Source organism: Bipolaris sorokiniana, assembly GCF_000338995.1.
Source record: "Bipolaris sorokiniana ND90Pr unplaced genomic scaffold COCSAscaffold_2, whole genome shotgun sequence".
In the NCBI taxonomy this organism is placed as follows: domain Eukaryota; kingdom Fungi; phylum Ascomycota; class Dothideomycetes; order Pleosporales; family Pleosporaceae; genus Bipolaris; species Bipolaris sorokiniana.
In genome coordinates, this window is record NW_006911896.1 from 1578204 (window position 1) to 1594746 (window position 16543).

Consider the following 16543-nt stretch of genomic DNA (forward strand, 5'->3'; position numbering starts at 1 on the left):
TCAGAGTACAAGGTAGACGAGTTGATCACTTGAGTGCAGTCGTATGCAGAGCCTTCAAGCCCAATGTCTCCCCCTTTCGTGACATACTTCGATACTTCTAATGTTTCAAGAGCTTACGTTGAGTATGTTGAGTGGGGAATGGTGGGCTATTAGTGTGCCAGTTTGTAATGGAATCACTTGCGATAGGTTCAGACAAGACGCGCAGTGATTGAGATAATATCGGCTACCTCTATGATGGCGATGAAACCAGATAGAGTGAAGTGAAGCTACGTTTATCGGACTATCGAGAACGCTTGGTCTCTTTGTGATTTGGGCTGCATGCGAGTTTTTGCCTTGATTCGCTGTGGCGTATGCGGCATTCGCGCTAAAGAGAAAGAAGAAATGGACTGATATCAGTGTTGTTGCTCAGGTTTGATTAACGAATAGTGTGAGGGGTTATTGTGGCATGCGTGCAGCGTGACTTCCCATCTGACCCGACCTTCCCGATCGAATAAGTTCGACCCTTGCACCTCAACTATTCACCTCCGAGTGTGTCCGTTTCTTTACCCATCATTGACATAAATTATCACTCATATGCAGCGCTCGCAACCCTGAAGAAAGGATCACAATCTCATCCATATTGACACTGAAGCTCCGCTGCCCACACGCGAGCTGCCTAAGAAGCAAGACCTTGAACAGTTTTGTCACTAACGATAACCCAGCAGCCCCATCTCACTTAGTCCCTTCCCAACATAACGACCTCACCTTCCACCGAGCTATCGCTACTAACATACACTCTATCCCACCTATCCACCGCCAAGCCAACAGGTCGAAAGCAGCTCGTCTTGGAACATGTATCCACACTCTCATTCCACAAGACATCTTCCCATGCCTCCGTAGCGTTACCCCTTCGTATCGGTCCAAAGCTCCCATTTGCCTGCTCGAACGGCACCTGAATGACTTTGAATCCCACAGGCGGATCGCGGTTCCAGCTCCCGTGAAGAGTGACGTATAGAGCAGAGAAATCCGTGTTGAACTTTGCATCGAGCGGTGTCGAATGTGCAGGCAGCGCAACCCGAGGTGCTACACTGCGCTCTTTGCATGTGTTGTCGGTGAAGGTGGTATTGGGCTCCAATACGAACTGGTCGCCCACAGTAAAGTTTCCTCCGGGGATGGTTGATGGAGAGAAGGCAGTGAAGCAGGTAGGGTACCCGTACCAATCCTTATTTTCGCCTGATGGGTCGCCGATATAGTTGAGCTCATCGGCGGGGTTGTCATTATGAATGTCAGTTGAGACGCCGTTGATGGTACGGTACAGTTCGTCAGCAGAGTTTTCGACGCCCCAGAGGTGCGATGCTGCGTCAAAGGCGAGACCGACTTCGTTACGAAGACCGTAGCCAAGTTGAGTGCCAGAATTGATATAGTCATAGCCATTGGGTGGTATGGTTGTTGTGTTGAAGACCTTGATGCAAGCGCGCCCAGTTTTGATATCAAGAGAACCATAATCGATATTGCCGTTTGAGCCGTGTGAAACAAGGAGCAAGTTTGGGTATTTTGGTGGGATACTGAGGGACCGTGTGATATGGCCTTTGCTATCCATACCTGTTACTATTGTCCTCGAGCTTCCTGATATACTCATTGTCGCTGCATCATATGCCCAAGCGAAGACCGAGGTTGCAGAACTGGCATAAAGCGTCTTGCCATCCTGGCTGAACACGATGCCGTGATTGAGATTTTGCTGTGCAATCACTACCTTGGGAGGCTCAAGACACCCATTTGGAAATACCTTGTGCGCAGTTATACCAAACCCTTTTTGAACCACCAGGAGATTACCAGCACCGTCGAAGGCGAGTCCTCGCGGTTGTATCAAGCTTCCCGCAACCTTTGTAACTCTCCATCCTTTAGCGGCGTCCACAGGAAATTCGAGATTGGAGACATCACCACAGGATGTAGGGATGCTCGTATGAACTAGTCCGCTTGACGTCGAAGTAGTGGTATTCGTGACTTTGCTTGTTGGAAGCACAGTATGATTTGAAATTGACGTTGATGTTTGTCCATATACTGTACTTGGTTTATAGTTTGTAATAAGTTGGTGATGGTGAATCACATACCAACGCTTGGAAGGGTTGCTAGCCCTAGTTTGAATATTCTCATAATAGGCGACGGGGTATTCGCTTTGAGGATGCTTCTTTTTCGCAGCTGATCCCAGATCTTTGTGAATTTCTATTTCGGTGTGAATGGCTGATCGTATATCCACCTTATCCCTGTATTTATTCGAAGATTAATGGGTGATGGTTATGCTCAGGATGACCGACAGAGAAATGTACATTATATTTACAGATCCTGCTTCATCTGGTCCATATTATACGATGAATTTGTGTTTCACCATCTCTGGTAGAGTGTGGAATGATGTGCCGCTCATGTTATGTGGAGGTTGTGGGGCGGACGATACCATATATGTTGTGTCTGCCCAACATGAAGTTCGTTGTCGCAGGCGGAAGCTGTTTCCTACAAGAAAGAATTCGATTATCTTCTCTGTAAACAAACACCCTTTTGGGGTTTTTTTCACTCTTAAATTGTCATTTGTGATGCCCTAAGCCATACCCAAGACAAGTATCATAGTGGCTCGAGTGGAGGGTTCCAAAGACGTCCCCACATGAACGATAAAAAACTCTAGGCTATTATGATTTCAAAAGAGTGGGAAATGTGGTGGAAACTTGGTTGCCGGGTTTCATATCGTATACTATTGCGTGGCATTTGGCAAAATAGGGGCATGCATGGCTGGTTAAATGAAGCAGTGCCTTTAGCCTGGAAAAATGAGTGGTATCTGGGTGATGATAACAGTCATTTCGGTGTACACACATGATTGTATACTGTCAAATTGATCGTGATTTAAAAGACGATGATTGTTCTCATTCCAGTGGGGCGAATGTGGAAGGCAAGTGTCGTAATGTGGGCAGATATCTATGTATCCTTATCGTGCACACGTGACCTGTTAAAAGCATCTTCCCTACTGCATACACTTGAGCAATGATAGAGAGCCTTCTCGTTGTCGCATCCAATCATAAACGATTACCAACACAATATCCTACGCTTTGTCGCGTCAGTCCTCAATAGGAAGTTACTGAAAGCGAGTCATAGACGATAGGCAATGGATGGATTGCGGCATGGGCCGCCTCCGCTTCCCCACCTTCTCCGCACTTTGGATACCGAGGCTTGAATCCCTCAACACCACCAAACTTGACACTGTTTGTACCACGCGAACATGTAGTGCTGCAAACTTCTCGTCGTCGAGCATTTTGATTGTTATAGAAGTTGTGTCTGCATCACGGAATAATCCTACAGCCTCATTCTTGTCGGCTTACCTGGACATCTTCCACGATGACACTGGGTCCTTACACTAACCTCCGCGCCGAACGCTACGACAGCGTTTTCGTCATTACGCTCGCCAAAGCGCCCGAAAACCGTATCAATGTTGCCTTTGCGCAAGAAATCATACGCGCACTGCGTGATATCGAGAGCGAGCTTGGGCCCGACGCGGAAGGCTGCGTCATTACAAAGGGTGCGGACGAAAAGTTCTGGTGCACAGGTCTAGATCTGGACGAGAACGAGGCGAATCCGCATGCTAATACCGACGGCTTCTTCCCGCTGCTAGCTACGCTACTCGACTATCCGTTCCCGACCATCGCACTGATCACAGGGCACACATTTGGCGGCGCATGTCCGTTGGCACTGGCGCATGATTATCGCATCATGAACTCGCAGCGCGGCTTCTTTTCCATGCCGCCAGTCAACCTAGGACTACATTTTCCAGGCATCGGGTATCTGCCGAGGCTGAAACTCAGCCCGCAGGTTGCGCGTAAGATGCTGCTCGAGGCACATCGATGGACAGGCAAGGAAGCATACAAGGATGGTATAGTGGATGCAATTGCAGAGCCAAAGGACATGCTGAATGTCGCATTGACAAAGGCGAGAGAGATACAAGGTCGGGCCAAAATGGGCGTATACAGTCTGCTGAGAAATGAATTGTGGGGCGAGGCTGCTGAGAAGATTAGGAGCATTTGTTATGTACATGGGAGGAGAGTGACGCCGCCTGCAAAGGCAAAGATCTGACTTAGTACCCGTTGATATGTGCGCACGTCCGATATAAAGTTCATAGCCAATCAAGAGCACTGGGATCAAGCAAGGTTATGGCGAATAAATATTCGTGAATATCAGTTAGTTTTATGTATTCTCATGACAATATGTACAGTTGAAAGTTCAAAATCTACATGAATACACCGAAAGTTAAGGCCGGGCGACAGTTTCCTCAACCTCAGCCGCGGGATCCTTTCTAGTAGGTAGGCTCAAGAGGAGGGTCGGCGTTCTTGACGAGCATCTGAACGTAGTCGTCGAACCAAGCACCAGCAACAGGCGCACCAGCCAGACCGCAGGCTCCGTCACTCTCACCACCGGGCTTGATCCAGACAATCGAGTCAACGTTGGTGTTGTTTGGTGCAGCTCCAGGGCGCATTCCAAAGCCAGAGGGCGAAACGTTGCACCACTCGCCCCACTCCTTGCGAGCACCGGGGAGGGCAACACGGCCCTGGTCGATGATGAAGTTAGTTGGCATGCCCTCAGCTGCCATTGCCGCTCCAAGAGAGGTAGCGTAGTGGCTCTCATCCCAAGATGGAGACCATTCAGTGTAGTTCTCGCGGACCTTGGCGTTGAAAGGGTTGTAGTTGGATACGTTGGTAGAGTAACCACGGATCTTGGCCGCTGGGTTGATCTTCTTAGCCGCTTCGACAACTCTGGCAAAAATCTGGGCTGTGGGTTTCAGGTTGTCGGCCCATCCAAGCCAGCCTCCGTGGGCAGCATCCATGTATAGGGATACATTGGGGAACTGGAGCTTGGCAATAGCGTAAGCGATACCTTGCTCGTAGATGGGGGTGGCGTTGGCGCAGAAGGGAACACCTTGGTTGGTGACGGCGTTGCCGAGCGAGTCGGGCTCGAGGACAATGGCAAAGTCGAGATCCTTGGCCTCAGATACGAGCTGTGCGTACTTGTCGACGAATTCATGCTTGTAGATGTTCAGGCCATCTTTGGCGGAGCTGAGCTCTCCGGCAGACTCTCCAGCAGAGCAGTCACGGTCGGGGAGATTGTAAAGGACAAGGCCGACAATCATCCTCTTTCGGCCCTTTCGTTGACGGCGGGCTTGTTGGATGGCTTCGGGGATCTGGCTAAGTCCAGCGCGCGATGTAACCCACACGAAGGTGGAAGTCTTTTTGGCCACAGTGCGGGTTCGTGCTGCATTGAGGGGGTCATTCTTTGCTAGGAAGGAAGAAATGGTTTGGTCAAGCTTCTTGCCGTAGCTTTCGACAACATAGCGGTCCTTGCCAATCCATGGGTTGACAGTGGTATTTCTGGGCTCTGGTTTGGGGAATGCAGCTGCGGCGCCAGCAAGGGCGGCAGTGGCCAAAACGAACTGTGTGACTTGAACCATGATTGATGAGAGCTTGAGAACAGATGGAGGACTCCTGTTTGTTTGCTGAGGAGTACAATGGGTAGGTATCTCCAGCCTTTTATAGATTTAGTGATGAAATTGGCAAGTTGCGGGTAACACGCATGTTGTCATGTGCTCCATCTCCAGATGTTTCCCTTAGTACAAACACTTACATTCAGGTGGCGGACTTGACGTTTGATAGCCGGTACCGTCGGGCCGCAATATGGAGGACATTATTCCTGAATAGGTCCAAGCCTTGGTGTGAGTGAAGGCCTAGCTTTCGCGCTGTGACAGTCTAACGCTGCTAGTGCGCTTCATCACCTGGGAACATCTTTTAGCGAGAGTAAGGAATGGTTGTTTGCCCCGGAGCAGAACGTTTTCCCGCTATGGCATATTAGCCAAGATGGTATCGACCAGGGTAGGGTGCAGACCCGCAATATATTGCGCGGTTTACCCGGCTTGCTACACCACCTTCCGGCAACCCAACCACATGGTTCTTTATAGATGTAATCATGAAATGGGCCTACAGATTGGTCAATACTGTCAAACTAACATAGTTCATATTGTTCAGAGAGTGCTGCGCAGCTCTTGGGCCATTCCGTCCTGCAGGCGACCATTGAAATGTGATGTAGAGAAGATTCGGTGCAGATTCTAGTGCATCAATGAGCGGTTGTACCCTGAGGCTGAGTTGGAGTGAGATGGCGCTATGCATGCGATGCAGGTACGCCAAAGCGTGTTCGGACAAAAACACAAGGAGGCGATATCTTGCATAGCAGATCCTACTAGGTGGGATGTTCGGAAGACATGCGCCATACTACCACACAATTTTATTCACCTCCACGTCCGAGATTTGCTCTGCGTATGTATGTATATGCATTATATATCACGGCCTGTGATACAAAAATCTCACAATACTTGTCAGGGCGCAGTAAAGGCTATTCCGCGGCGGGTTGGTTTCCGGCAAAGCAACGAAAACTTCCATTGGTGCTCGTACCGCCACAGAACGGCAGCGTTGCAGGGAAACGGTGATACAAAGAAAAGATGATTGCATCGCCCCACCGTTGCAAAGAAGTGGGGAACCCCCATTCAAGACCGGTCAGAATCACACTATGGACGAAAGAGGTGTCGGAGCGACTGTCAGGTGTCTTGGCTTAATATCGGGCAGTTTGCGGGGCCCACTTCCTTGTCGCCCTTGTGAATAGCTGTCTCATCTTTCCTTGGGGTGGCTAGCATTTCAGGAACATCATAATCAACCTTCCTCGCTGTAGTACAATATCGAGTCTGTGAAACAAATCATGCCGCTCACTCGGTGCCATAAGAAACATAAATTCTTTTTCAATAGAATTGCGCAGACGCTCGATCTTTCAAGGGCCAAGTCAGGCTCCATAGTCTTGGAAAACCGGTGCCATGGGTTACTATAAGAGAATTTCAGTTTGAAAACTATGAGCGATCATATAGAAACTCAGATTGTGAGGTTGAATTTGGCGTCACAACCATGAAAGCAGGACATCTTCTCAATTCTACCGGAGCAAGATGATCCGTCCAAGATACTCTCCGCCTGGGTATTCTTGGGAGAACTACCGGTCCAAGATACCCATTAAAGCCTTAGACGCCAATATACTTCTAATCGCAAAACAGGAATGCTTCATTGAATGTCAGTAAACCATGGCCAATGTACCTAGGCACAAGAAATCTTGTGTAGAGTATGGGAGATATGTGCATGTACTCGGCAGCGTAACTAAGCCTAAAAACACCAACACGAATACCATTGCTCACATGTTTGTCGCTCCCACGAAACGCTCGCGAGTTGATACATCTTGATCACTCAACTGCTTGTAAAGTGAGTGGCCAGAAAGAAACTCCCAGATCAATACCTTTCACAGATGATGAAGCGAGAATTTCTTTCATTACGGAACATGAGGATACTATTCGTGTTGGGTCGCAACGCATTGCGTGGAGATTGCAGCCCGTCATAAAGTCTAAGGATATTCCTTTTTTGCTTATCCTCTAGAGTTTCTGGCGTCCGTGTGTCGCCATTATTCAAAAGTCGCCGCTAGAACGACCAGAATTGATAACTTGGATTGCCGTATTATCATTGTGATCATGGTCAGTCACATGTCCGCACGCCAGGTCATCTGCCCGAGGAGAGGTGCACTAGTAAGTAAATATTCAATAGTGACGTATTCTTCCCCAGAAAACAAGCACAATACTTTGCGCTGCAAGTGCCTACATCTTGGGTTGGACCATGGTAGTGTATCTCTCTTATAAGATCATCATGGTTGTACATGAACTGCCCGGCAGGCTTTTGATGTTGACGTTGCACTAGGGAAAACCTATGTAAGTACATGGGATGCTTGAACGAATGCAACGACACTTGGGATGACGATAAGTGTTTAGTCCAACATCACAGGGCTCGGCCGAGCGCCACCGGCAGGGAGTAGCGTCGGTGGTTTAATACCCCCGCATGGTATATCCGAGGAGTGAACATCACTCACACTGCAACCTCGTCAGCCCCTCAAGGCTAGCCAAGCACTCACTTACTACTTCCAGTGCCCGTTTCTGGCTTGAATACCAAGCATGAGTACTGACCCGCAGCCATCGCGTTTTGTGCACCCCAGCAGACGAAGGGACAAGCCTATCTTGAGCTGTACTCTTTGTCGGCGACGCAAGTGAGTGTTTCGGAATTCCGGAACTAGTGCACACAGCTATATAGACCTATACTAACATGTTGAAGATTGAAATGCGATCGTCAACAGCCGTGCAAGACTTGTGTCGATCGTGGGCTTTCACTGTCATGCACGTATGTGCGTAATATGCCAACACCAAAAGAACCCAAAATCCCAAACAGTGTACATGATCGCATCAATCAGCTCGAGAAGCTTGTCACAAACCTGATGAGTGGTAAAGATGCCAATCACGTCTCACCCACTCCGAGCCATACGCCGCAGCATCAAGACCATAGCTCCCACGAGATACTAGGAACTCCGGACCGTGTCAAGTTCAATGACGAAACTACGAGTTACACAAGTAGCGGCCATTGGACAAGCATTCTCGATGGGGTGAGGCTATTTCTATGTGACTGTATTCCTTCCGCTGAGCATGCCATAGATTTCGGAATTGCGTGAGCATCTCGATCAAATTCCCACATCATCTGATGCAAGATGTGACGATTTAGAAGAAGCGTCTCGCCCAGAAATCCTATTTGGACTGCAAAGGCTTGTAACTAAAGAGGATATACTGGCAGCAATACCGCCAAGGCCTGAGGCAGATCAATTAATGGAGGCCTTCTTTACAATATTCGAGACCCATGCAAGTAAGTCTGCAGCTATCAAGCAAATAAATCAATGTACTAAACAAACAAGCTTTTCTGCACAAGCCGACATTTGTCAAGCAAGCAAGTCTCCCGTCGTGAACGTACCTGCTTGCTGAGTCGGAAAACTGACATTGTTTAGTACCAAAACTTCTGGTTGAATTCATTTGAAACGCCAACCATGTGGGTGGGACTTCTCTACGTTATTCTTGCCACTGGTGCTCGATTCCAGGCGAATTTCGATGGGCACATGTCAAAAGGTGTTGGCATGGGGCCTAATTGTGCCCAGAGCCTTTATTCAGCACGTACAAAATTCTATCGCGAGAAAGCTGTACAATGTATGATTCTTGCCAACTATACGAAATGCCCACCAGCGACGATTGAAGCATTTATGCTTTACTGTGGCAGCGAGTTCTCACGCTCTGCGGATGCTCAGTTCAGCACATACATGGTCGTCGGCATGCTTATAAGACTAGCGTTTCGTGTGGGGCTACATAGGGATCCGTCAAGGTTTCCCAACATCTCACCTTTCGAAGGCGAAATGCGACGACGCAAGTGGAATTCGATAATGTCTCTTGATCTTGTCACATCAGCACAGCTAGGGTTGCCAAGAATGATCCAACCGTACATGTACGATACCCAAGAGCCTCGGAACCTGAACCAGGACGATATCTACGAGGACATGACGGAACTACCACCCTCAAGATCAGAAGCAGAACTCACACAGCTGCTCTATTTCATTCTTTTGACCAGAATTCGAAAGATCCAGGCGCAGATTCTGGACTTGATACAAGCCACACCGCAGCCACCATATCAGGCCATAATCGACATCGATACAGCGCTGAGATCTGTCTACAGCCAAATCCCCAAGAGCCTCGAAACCAAGAATCTAGGCAAAGCTAGTGTCCCTTCAAAGTTGAGCTTGATGCGTTATACTTATTTGGAATTGGCCTATCTGAAGGCTCAAGTGATGCTGCACCGTCCATATCTCAAGCTTGGAAGAGTCGATAAGCCTTACGAATACTCGCGGAAGGTCTGTCTTAATGCTGCAATTGAATTGCTCTCATTCCAAAATAAGCTGGACGCGGACATTCAGCCTGGGGATGAATATAGCTCATTGGTAAGAAACTCACCTATGCAATTTGTGTGGAATGACACTGACTCATCATGTTCAATGTAGAAGTTCCGCATGACCGCTGTAATCAGAATCACGGCTTCTATAGTTGCCCAGGACTTTCTCCTCGCTACTAGTGTGCTAGTCCTTGACCTCGATGAAGACTTGATTTCGCCTTTGCCCAACGTTGCCGATAGGAGGGTGACGGGAGTGTCCCATTTGGAAATAGGGATGCCAACACGTGAAGAGATTATAGAATCGCTGCGTTCCGCGTACCACATTTGGTTAGAGAGCAGCAAAAGATCTCAAGAGGCAAAAAAGGTTGCGGCTGCAGTGAGACTAGTACTTTCCAAAGTAGGAGAACACGAAGACCACACGCATAGCCCCCCGCATTGTAAGTTTTTGTATGAGGGTGAGCTGACTATCACGAGTTGACGTTTTCAAGCCGTAGGTACTACAACGTTAGAGCACAACGGTGTCTACCCATCACCGGATTTTGTGTTCAACGAGCATACGCCACCACGTCATGTGCCAAATCTATTCCCAGCTGGAGACGACAGTTACAGCCATTCTCTTCTCTATAGTCAGATGCCCATGGACCTAGACAGCCTGAACATCCCTCTTGATTGGGTGAGTTTACGAATTGGTGTGGAACCAGCTTCGAGCTAACCAATGCTCAGGAAGGCATGATGTCACATCTTGACGTCCAGCAGTACAATGATGCTCAACAACGATCCTTCCAATAATGTAGACTACCGCAATGATTTTCTCAGTTACGCGACAAGGCTTTCTCTCGCTAAATGTTATTCTACATATTTTAGAAGGCAGCAGATAATAGAATCATATTTTGTAATCGATGCGGGCGGTCTCGTAGAGCAGCAGCAATGATGGCCGCGGCATTTTGGCTCGCCATAGGTGATGATCCGCCACTTGAAACATGCACCGTTTCGCCACAATCTGCGATCTCGCGGAGAGCAAAACTCTGCTAACCACCATTGCGGATCAGTTTCTATCCATACGAGAATGCGGGTTGTTTCGAGAGAGATTCAATAACTCAGGTTCAAGAGCTTGGGACATGTGGTAATCACTGCAGGTCTCACCAGCGCAACACTATACCCAGATTCGTCACCGCGCGAAGTGCCGACGATCGCCCACATTGCCTGCATCGTATTTGGATCGAGATTTCGAAAATCAGGACGTGAAAGCAACCAGATGCGGGATGGCGGATCCATTGCTTGTAGAGTACCATGCCGCTGATCCACATGTCGGTCATGCAATCCCGCACTCGCAACAACGCAACTGCGGTTATCCATGTACTTCAAACATGAGAAGGATGATTTGCCGGTAACGCAGCCGTTACGTCATATCTACCGTCTAATGGGTTGATTGTACATAGGCTGTCACTCTGGATCAAATCGCATTGCATTCGCTATGGGCCGTTGCTCACTCTCGTTTGCTACTATCAGCATATTCCATCATTTATCATACCACTAGCGCTTCTCGAGCAAGATGATGACACAAATAGAAATCATGCAAGAGCTCGATAGGATCCGGTATTCCAAAGAGGTGCCATGTATCGAGCCTGATTTGGGAGATCTGCGAAAGTCGACTGACAAAGCCCTGCCGGGACTGCCGAAAACACCAAAGAGGGTCTTGAAGAAATACCGGTTTTCTGCAGTGTTTCCCATGGTACTTGCAATTGCGAGTTTCATCTTGACCTTGACATTGGCTCTGGCGGGGCACAACGCACATACTTTTGGCGGGCAACATCTGGCAGCAGTAAGTTATTACCGGCAATATCAGTTAACACACGGGCTCACAGCTGTAGCTATACATTCCTAGCGAGAGTCAAACCCCAGTATATAAAAATGTGAAAGCTTTCGAGTCGTCTTCCGCCACGGACACGACAGAAACGGGAAACGTTTACCACATCTACTTGCACAAGGTCTGTTATTATTCTCTCGCTCATGGTAGTGAAGTCGCTTCAGATATCTTTGAGAGAACATGTAAGGGCTATTCCACAGTAGCTGCAGGTGCGCGAACTTTCTTTCCAAATATTTGATTGTATTTGCTGATCAGGTCACGCAGAATTAGCAATATCGGCCTCTTCAAGCGGCACGTCAACCGCAAACTCCGAATCCATAATTTTAGGCAGTAGATCACTTATGATGATTTCAACCACTTTGGCTAGCGTGCGAATGGCTGTTTTTGCATCACTCATTGTCTCGCTTGTTGGGTCCCTTTTATCTACGATATTGGCGATTCCAGGGATCATCTATCCACATTCTCGGATCCTAGCCTATATGAATATCATGTGGCCAACCCTTGCAAGCACGTTTGCTTTTCTCGCGGCCACGCTGCTTACCATTGTGATAGCTGGGGTGTTTGCAGCGGTCGACGGAGTCGTTAATGAGGTTGGTGTCGAGATCCGTCAGGGAGGATCAGTGTTGTTTCTCGCATGGTTGGCATGGATCCTCATCTCCCTGTCTGTTGTTTATTGGGGGCTTGTGTGGTTTGTGGAGGTGAGGAGATGTGGCTTTGCCAGGAGAAAAAGGAGTGAGGAAGAAGTGGGAAATTGGAAGGGGGCCGGGCGAGAGGTCTGGTCCGATCTCAAGAGAGAGGAACCATATCATTGATTATCGAATTAAAAAATACTGATATAACCTGAGACGTTATTTATGCACAACCTTTGCAAAGTCTGGATCAGGGTTTGGTCGCTATAGGTAGAGTACACAGCTGTTCACATACTTGTGATGGGCACGTGACCGAGGTCTGGAAGAAGGGATACAGGTTCCTGCGCTAGTGGGTGGGTGGCGGAAGGCAGAGTGGGTATCATCAGCCAACCATGGGGCGACATTGGCCCACCGCCTCAAGCGCCAAGGCCCAGGGTCCTCCATACTCCACAAACCAAACTTCCAGCTCAACCCCTCCGCTCCCTACACGACCCTTAATCTGCAATTGTCCCTGACAGCCGCAACCATGCGGTCCTCAGTCTCTACCGCTACCGTACCCTCGAAGAGCCCTGCGCCTCGCGGCTTTACCGTCAAGGCCGACGGGCAGCAAGAGCCGAAATTCGAGAATGAACATGACCACTTCTTTTGGACGTACACCGAGGAGCCGCACAGGACACGCCGAATGGCCATTATCAAGGCTCACCCAGAGGTATTTCTGCCGGCTGGTTGCATCATTGGATCTCCTGACTAATCTGCACATAGGTAACTAAACTCTGTGGCCCCGAGCCGCTCACCAAATACGTTGTCCTGCTAGTCGTGTCGATACAAGTTGCCTGCGCATACCTTCTTCGCAACACGCCTCTGCTGTCATGGCCCTTCTTCCTCACAGCATACGTCGTCGGTGCCACAGCCAACCAGAACCTCTTCCTTGCTATCCACGAGATATCGCACAACCTGGCTTTCCGATCGCCACAGGCCAACCGACTTTTTGCCGTCTTTGCGAACCTGCCAATTGGCATCCCATACAGTGCCTCATTCAGGCCCTACCACCTGACCCACCACAAATCGCTGGGTGTAAATGGTCTTGATACCGATCTGCCAACCGCTTTCGAAGCCATCTTCCTCGACTCGGTTGCTGGAAAGGCCTTCTTCGCGACCTTCCAGATCCTTTTCTACGCCCTACGACCCATGTTCGTGTATAGCTTGCCAATGACCAAGATCCACCTCTTCAATGTTGTTGTACAGCTCGCCTTTGACTATCTCCTGGTACAATATGCAGGTGGAAGGGCATTGGGTTACCTCATCATGAGCAGCTTCCTTGCTGGATCCTTGCACCCTTGCGCAGGCCACTTCATTGCCGAGCACTACGTTTTTGAGAAGCCCAACAAGGATGCCGCGAACCCTGCCAACAAGATTCCGCTCCCTGAAACATATTCATACTATGGGCCTCTTAACTTATTGACTTATAACGTTGGTCTTCACAATGAGCACCACGACTTCCCTGCCATTCCATGGACCCGCTTACACGCTCTCAACAAGATTGCACACGACTTCTACAAGGATCTTCCCCAACACAAGAGCTGGGTATACGTGCTTTGGCAGTTCATCTGGGATAAGGACATCAGCCTGTGGTGCAGAGTAAAGAGAGAAGAGGGCGGAAGAAAGGTTGGTGGTGGGGGTGGATGGAATGAAGAGGAGTTGGGCTCAAATGAGAAGAAAGGGCCTATCCCTGGTGTATTGTAATTACTTGTGCACTATTTGCATGACTGGCGTTTTGATCGGCTTGGTGTTCTAGATTACATGAAAAATAGAGGTCGGTTTCGGTGAATTCTTTCTCTATAGAGTATTATTCGACTGTGTTGGACACTACATAACACGCATCACGGTTTATATCTCACTCTTAATATCATTATAACCTTACAGTTTGACTTGACGTTTTCAAACTACACTACATCCGGAAATTTCACTCCACATATCAATTCGTCCTGCCCAAGACAGCTGTTCCTGACTTCCGAATAGTGATAGGCTAATGGCGTGATCTGAGGTTTCACTACCCATGGCTACTGCTGTTGTTATCGACATTTTTGCCGGGAACAGGGGAGAGTGGCACATGATTTTGTTAGGCTTCACTCCAACACTTGAACTGACAGATGAGCCGTTATCAAATATCCATTGGGAGAAATCAGTAAGTCTCGATCAGTATATATGGAGTGAATTGAGAGAACGGCTGCCTGATTGTATCTTTTAGTGAGACAGATGTGGGCGGTGAGTTACTTTTGTGATTGTCTTGCTTGTTTTATCTGATATACTGAGATGGTCCACGGCACACTACTCAAAACTCAAATCAAGACACTGACAAACTTGAACACCAAAAAATCGTATATATCGTCCTTTTCAAACCCAATTAATTCAGCTCATGTCTCAATGCCATACTTCAAGGTCTTAGTCATCACCGTTTTGTTTTCATTTGGTCTGCGTTTGGTCTGGCCCGTGCTAGCCGTTTGCCTCTCACATGGAGTACGCGCTGCAGCCTCAAAAATCATCTTCACTACAAGAAAAAACCAGTCCATTTTCACCTTTCACTGCGGTGACTAAGGCTTAGCGGCAATTCTCCCACAGATATACCATCGCCCTCTGGCTCCTATCCACTCCTTTTCTACTACGCCGCCTTGTCGAACCTCATCCGGACACCAACAGTAACCTTTCCCGTGATGACAGCGGCTGTCAATACTGACAGAAATCCCAGATATAGATCTACTCTCCCATCCTCATCCGCCGAGATCGTGACGCTTGGGTCACCCGCATCTCTTGTCCCCGTCACCGACTTCGAGGACATCTTCATGATGTCTCCCATCAACACCGAGGCAGAGACGGAGACTGACAACAACGCCGATCCCTTGCCAATGTCGTTCGAGGTCCCATTAGGGCCTTTGTCCGGCTACGGCGGCGCTCCCAAGTCAGTCACTCACTCCACTCACTTTCCAATTGAGATATCTTCTAACCATTATTTTTGTATGTGCCAAACAGGCCAGTCCCCAAGTACAAGAAGCCGGCTGCTCAGCTTACCAAGCCCGTGAGTGAGCAGCCTGACTATGCGTACTTGTTCAAGGGCTATGACGCAGATGCTCTGGTTCTCACGGACCAGCAAATCAACAGCCTTGGTCAAGCTGTTGATGGCAACGAGCAGCATCCTGCTGAGCCCACGAGCCTGTCGTCTCCCCTCTATGGGGAGACTGACTCCGATGACAGTGACCCGTTCATCTATGACCACGTCCCCACCATCCTTCCCTCCTCGGCCTACTACGACACTTTCGACGAGGACGACAACTATAATGCTTCCGACGAGGGAGACTCTCTCTCTGACAACAATTCCTTCGAGTATGGAAGCGCTTTTGACTCCGACTACGACGATGATACCTTCGAGGTTCACGACACCAATAACGACGATGACGACGACGACAACGACCCCAGCGATTCAAATGATGATGATGATGATGAAGGAGAAGGAGAAGAAGACCAGCATGAAGAAGCAGAGGAAAATGACTACTACAATCCCGAGGACTACTTCACCGACACCAACAACTTCAACTACTACGATGACAACGAATCCGGCGACTCCTCCTCCCGTTGCAGCAACCTCGACTCGCACCCTTTGCACTTACCACCTCCCATCTACGCCATCGCACCGCATTTGACGTATCAATCTCCCCCCACAGCACCCACCATGCTGCCTCCTGTGCCGCACAACACGCCGCTCACTTTGCTATCCAACGCACCGTCCACCATCCCGCATAACAACCCACGCTACTCTGATCTCGGAACCCTCGAGATTCTGAACCCGCATATCCGCAACATGATTTATGGCTTCGTGCTTGCTGACTCTCCTACCATATCGTCTGAGGAAGTCGCCGGCGTTGATTCTCACTTTGATGTTGGTGTTCAGAACAGTACTACTGATCGTAACAACATGCTTCTTGTGTGCTGGGCTATGCGTGAGGAAGTGTTGGACTTTTTGGCGCGGCCTTTTTCGAGTTCTGGTGATGAATCGGAATAGTAAGGTTTGATGTTCTTTATCACGATGGAAAGGTGATTGTACATTACTGAGATGGAAGATATGAGGATTGTATACTGATATTGAGATACTGGATTTCTTTTTTCCGCTGATATGCAAGAGTATTGCGACTTTTTCTGGCTGGCGCTTTGCC

At 48.7% G+C, this 16543-nt stretch overlaps 7 protein-coding genes across 7 annotated transcripts; 5 read left to right on the forward strand and 2 right to left on the reverse strand.

Moving 5' to 3' along the window:
* Positions 1 to 625: 625 nt before the first annotated feature.
* Positions 626 to 2133, reverse strand: COCSADRAFT_349964 (uncharacterized protein; the record flags this gene model as incomplete). Its single annotated transcript, XM_007697848.1, has 2 exons — positions 626 to 2040; positions 2091 to 2133. 2 exons carry the CDS (start codon positions 2131 to 2133, stop codon positions 716 to 718), a joined length of 1368 nt encoding a protein of 455 aa, XP_007696038.1. The 3' UTR covers positions 626 to 715.
* A 1059-nt stretch (positions 2134 to 3192) lies between these two features.
* COCSADRAFT_272742 (uncharacterized protein) lies at positions 3193 to 4202 on the forward strand. Its single transcript, XM_007697849.1, has one exon. It carries the CDS (start codon positions 3361 to 3363, stop codon positions 4090 to 4092), a length of 732 nt encoding a protein of 243 aa, XP_007696039.1. The 5' UTR covers positions 3193 to 3360; the 3' UTR covers positions 4093 to 4202.
* COCSADRAFT_272741 (glycoside hydrolase family 6 protein) lies at positions 4203 to 5501 on the reverse strand. The gene has a single exon (XM_007697850.1). It carries the CDS (start codon positions 5459 to 5461, stop codon positions 4313 to 4315), a length of 1149 nt encoding a protein of 382 aa, XP_007696040.1. The 5' UTR covers positions 5462 to 5501; the 3' UTR covers positions 4203 to 4312.
* A 2409-nt stretch (positions 5502 to 7910) lies between these two features.
* Positions 7911 to 10743, forward strand: COCSADRAFT_178261 (uncharacterized protein). The gene is made up of 8 exons (XM_007697851.1): positions 7911 to 8130; positions 8196 to 8520; positions 8570 to 8774; positions 8824 to 8855; positions 8914 to 9891; positions 9952 to 10279; positions 10331 to 10515; positions 10566 to 10743. The coding sequence occupies exons 1-8, from the start codon at positions 8039 to 8041 to the stop codon at positions 10629 to 10631; spliced, it is 2211 nt and encodes a 736-aa protein (XP_007696041.1). The 5' UTR covers positions 7911 to 8038; the 3' UTR covers positions 10632 to 10743.
* A 681-nt stretch (positions 10744 to 11424) lies between these two features.
* On the forward strand, positions 11425 to 12224 carry COCSADRAFT_62033 (uncharacterized protein; the record flags this gene model as incomplete). The annotated part of the gene is made up of 3 exons (XM_007697457.1): positions 11425 to 11687; positions 11728 to 11918; positions 11980 to 12224. Coding segments are annotated over 3 exons (699 nt in total), but the record flags the coding sequence as incomplete, so codon positions are not given.
* A 587-nt stretch (positions 12225 to 12811) lies between these two features.
* Positions 12812 to 14282, forward strand: COCSADRAFT_108938 (uncharacterized protein). Its single transcript, XM_007697852.1, has 2 exons — positions 12812 to 13047; positions 13101 to 14282. Exons 1-2 carry the CDS (start codon positions 12865 to 12867, stop codon positions 14079 to 14081), a joined length of 1164 nt encoding a protein of 387 aa, XP_007696042.1. The 5' UTR covers positions 12812 to 12864; the 3' UTR covers positions 14082 to 14282.
* Positions 14283 to 15049: 767 nt separating this feature from the next.
* COCSADRAFT_349979 (uncharacterized protein) lies at positions 15050 to 16435 on the forward strand (the record flags this gene model as incomplete). Its single annotated transcript, XM_007697853.1, has 2 exons — positions 15050 to 15294; positions 15366 to 16435. 2 exons carry the CDS (start codon positions 15050 to 15052, stop codon positions 16390 to 16392), a joined length of 1272 nt encoding a protein of 423 aa, XP_007696043.1. The 3' UTR covers positions 16393 to 16435.
* Between the last annotated feature and the right edge of the window lie 108 nt (positions 16436 to 16543).

Coding starts and splice junctions, on each gene's coding strand:
- COCSADRAFT_272742 (XM_007697849.1), top strand. CDS start 3,361: ATGACACTGGGTCCTTACACTAACCTCCGCGCCGAACGCTACGACAGC.
- COCSADRAFT_272741 (XM_007697850.1), bottom strand. CDS start 5,461: ATGGTTCAAGTCACACAGTTCGTTTTGGCCACTGCCGCCCTTGCTGGC.
- COCSADRAFT_178261 (XM_007697851.1), top strand. CDS start 8,039: ATGAGTACTGACCCGCAGCCATCGCGTTTTGTGCACCCCAGCAGACGA. Junction 8,131..8,195: donor ACTCTTTGTCGGCGACGCAA/GTGAGTGTTTCG, acceptor AACATGTTGAAG/ATTGAAATGCGATCGTCAAC. Junction 10,280..10,330: donor CACGCATAGCCCCCCGCATT/GTAAGTTTTTGT, acceptor GACGTTTTCAAG/CCGTAGGTACTACAACGTTA.
- COCSADRAFT_108938 (XM_007697852.1), top strand. CDS start 12,865: ATGCGGTCCTCAGTCTCTACCGCTACCGTACCCTCGAAGAGCCCTGCG. Junction 13,048..13,100: donor TTATCAAGGCTCACCCAGAG/GTATTTCTGCCG, acceptor ATCTGCACATAG/GTAACTAAACTCTGTGGCCC.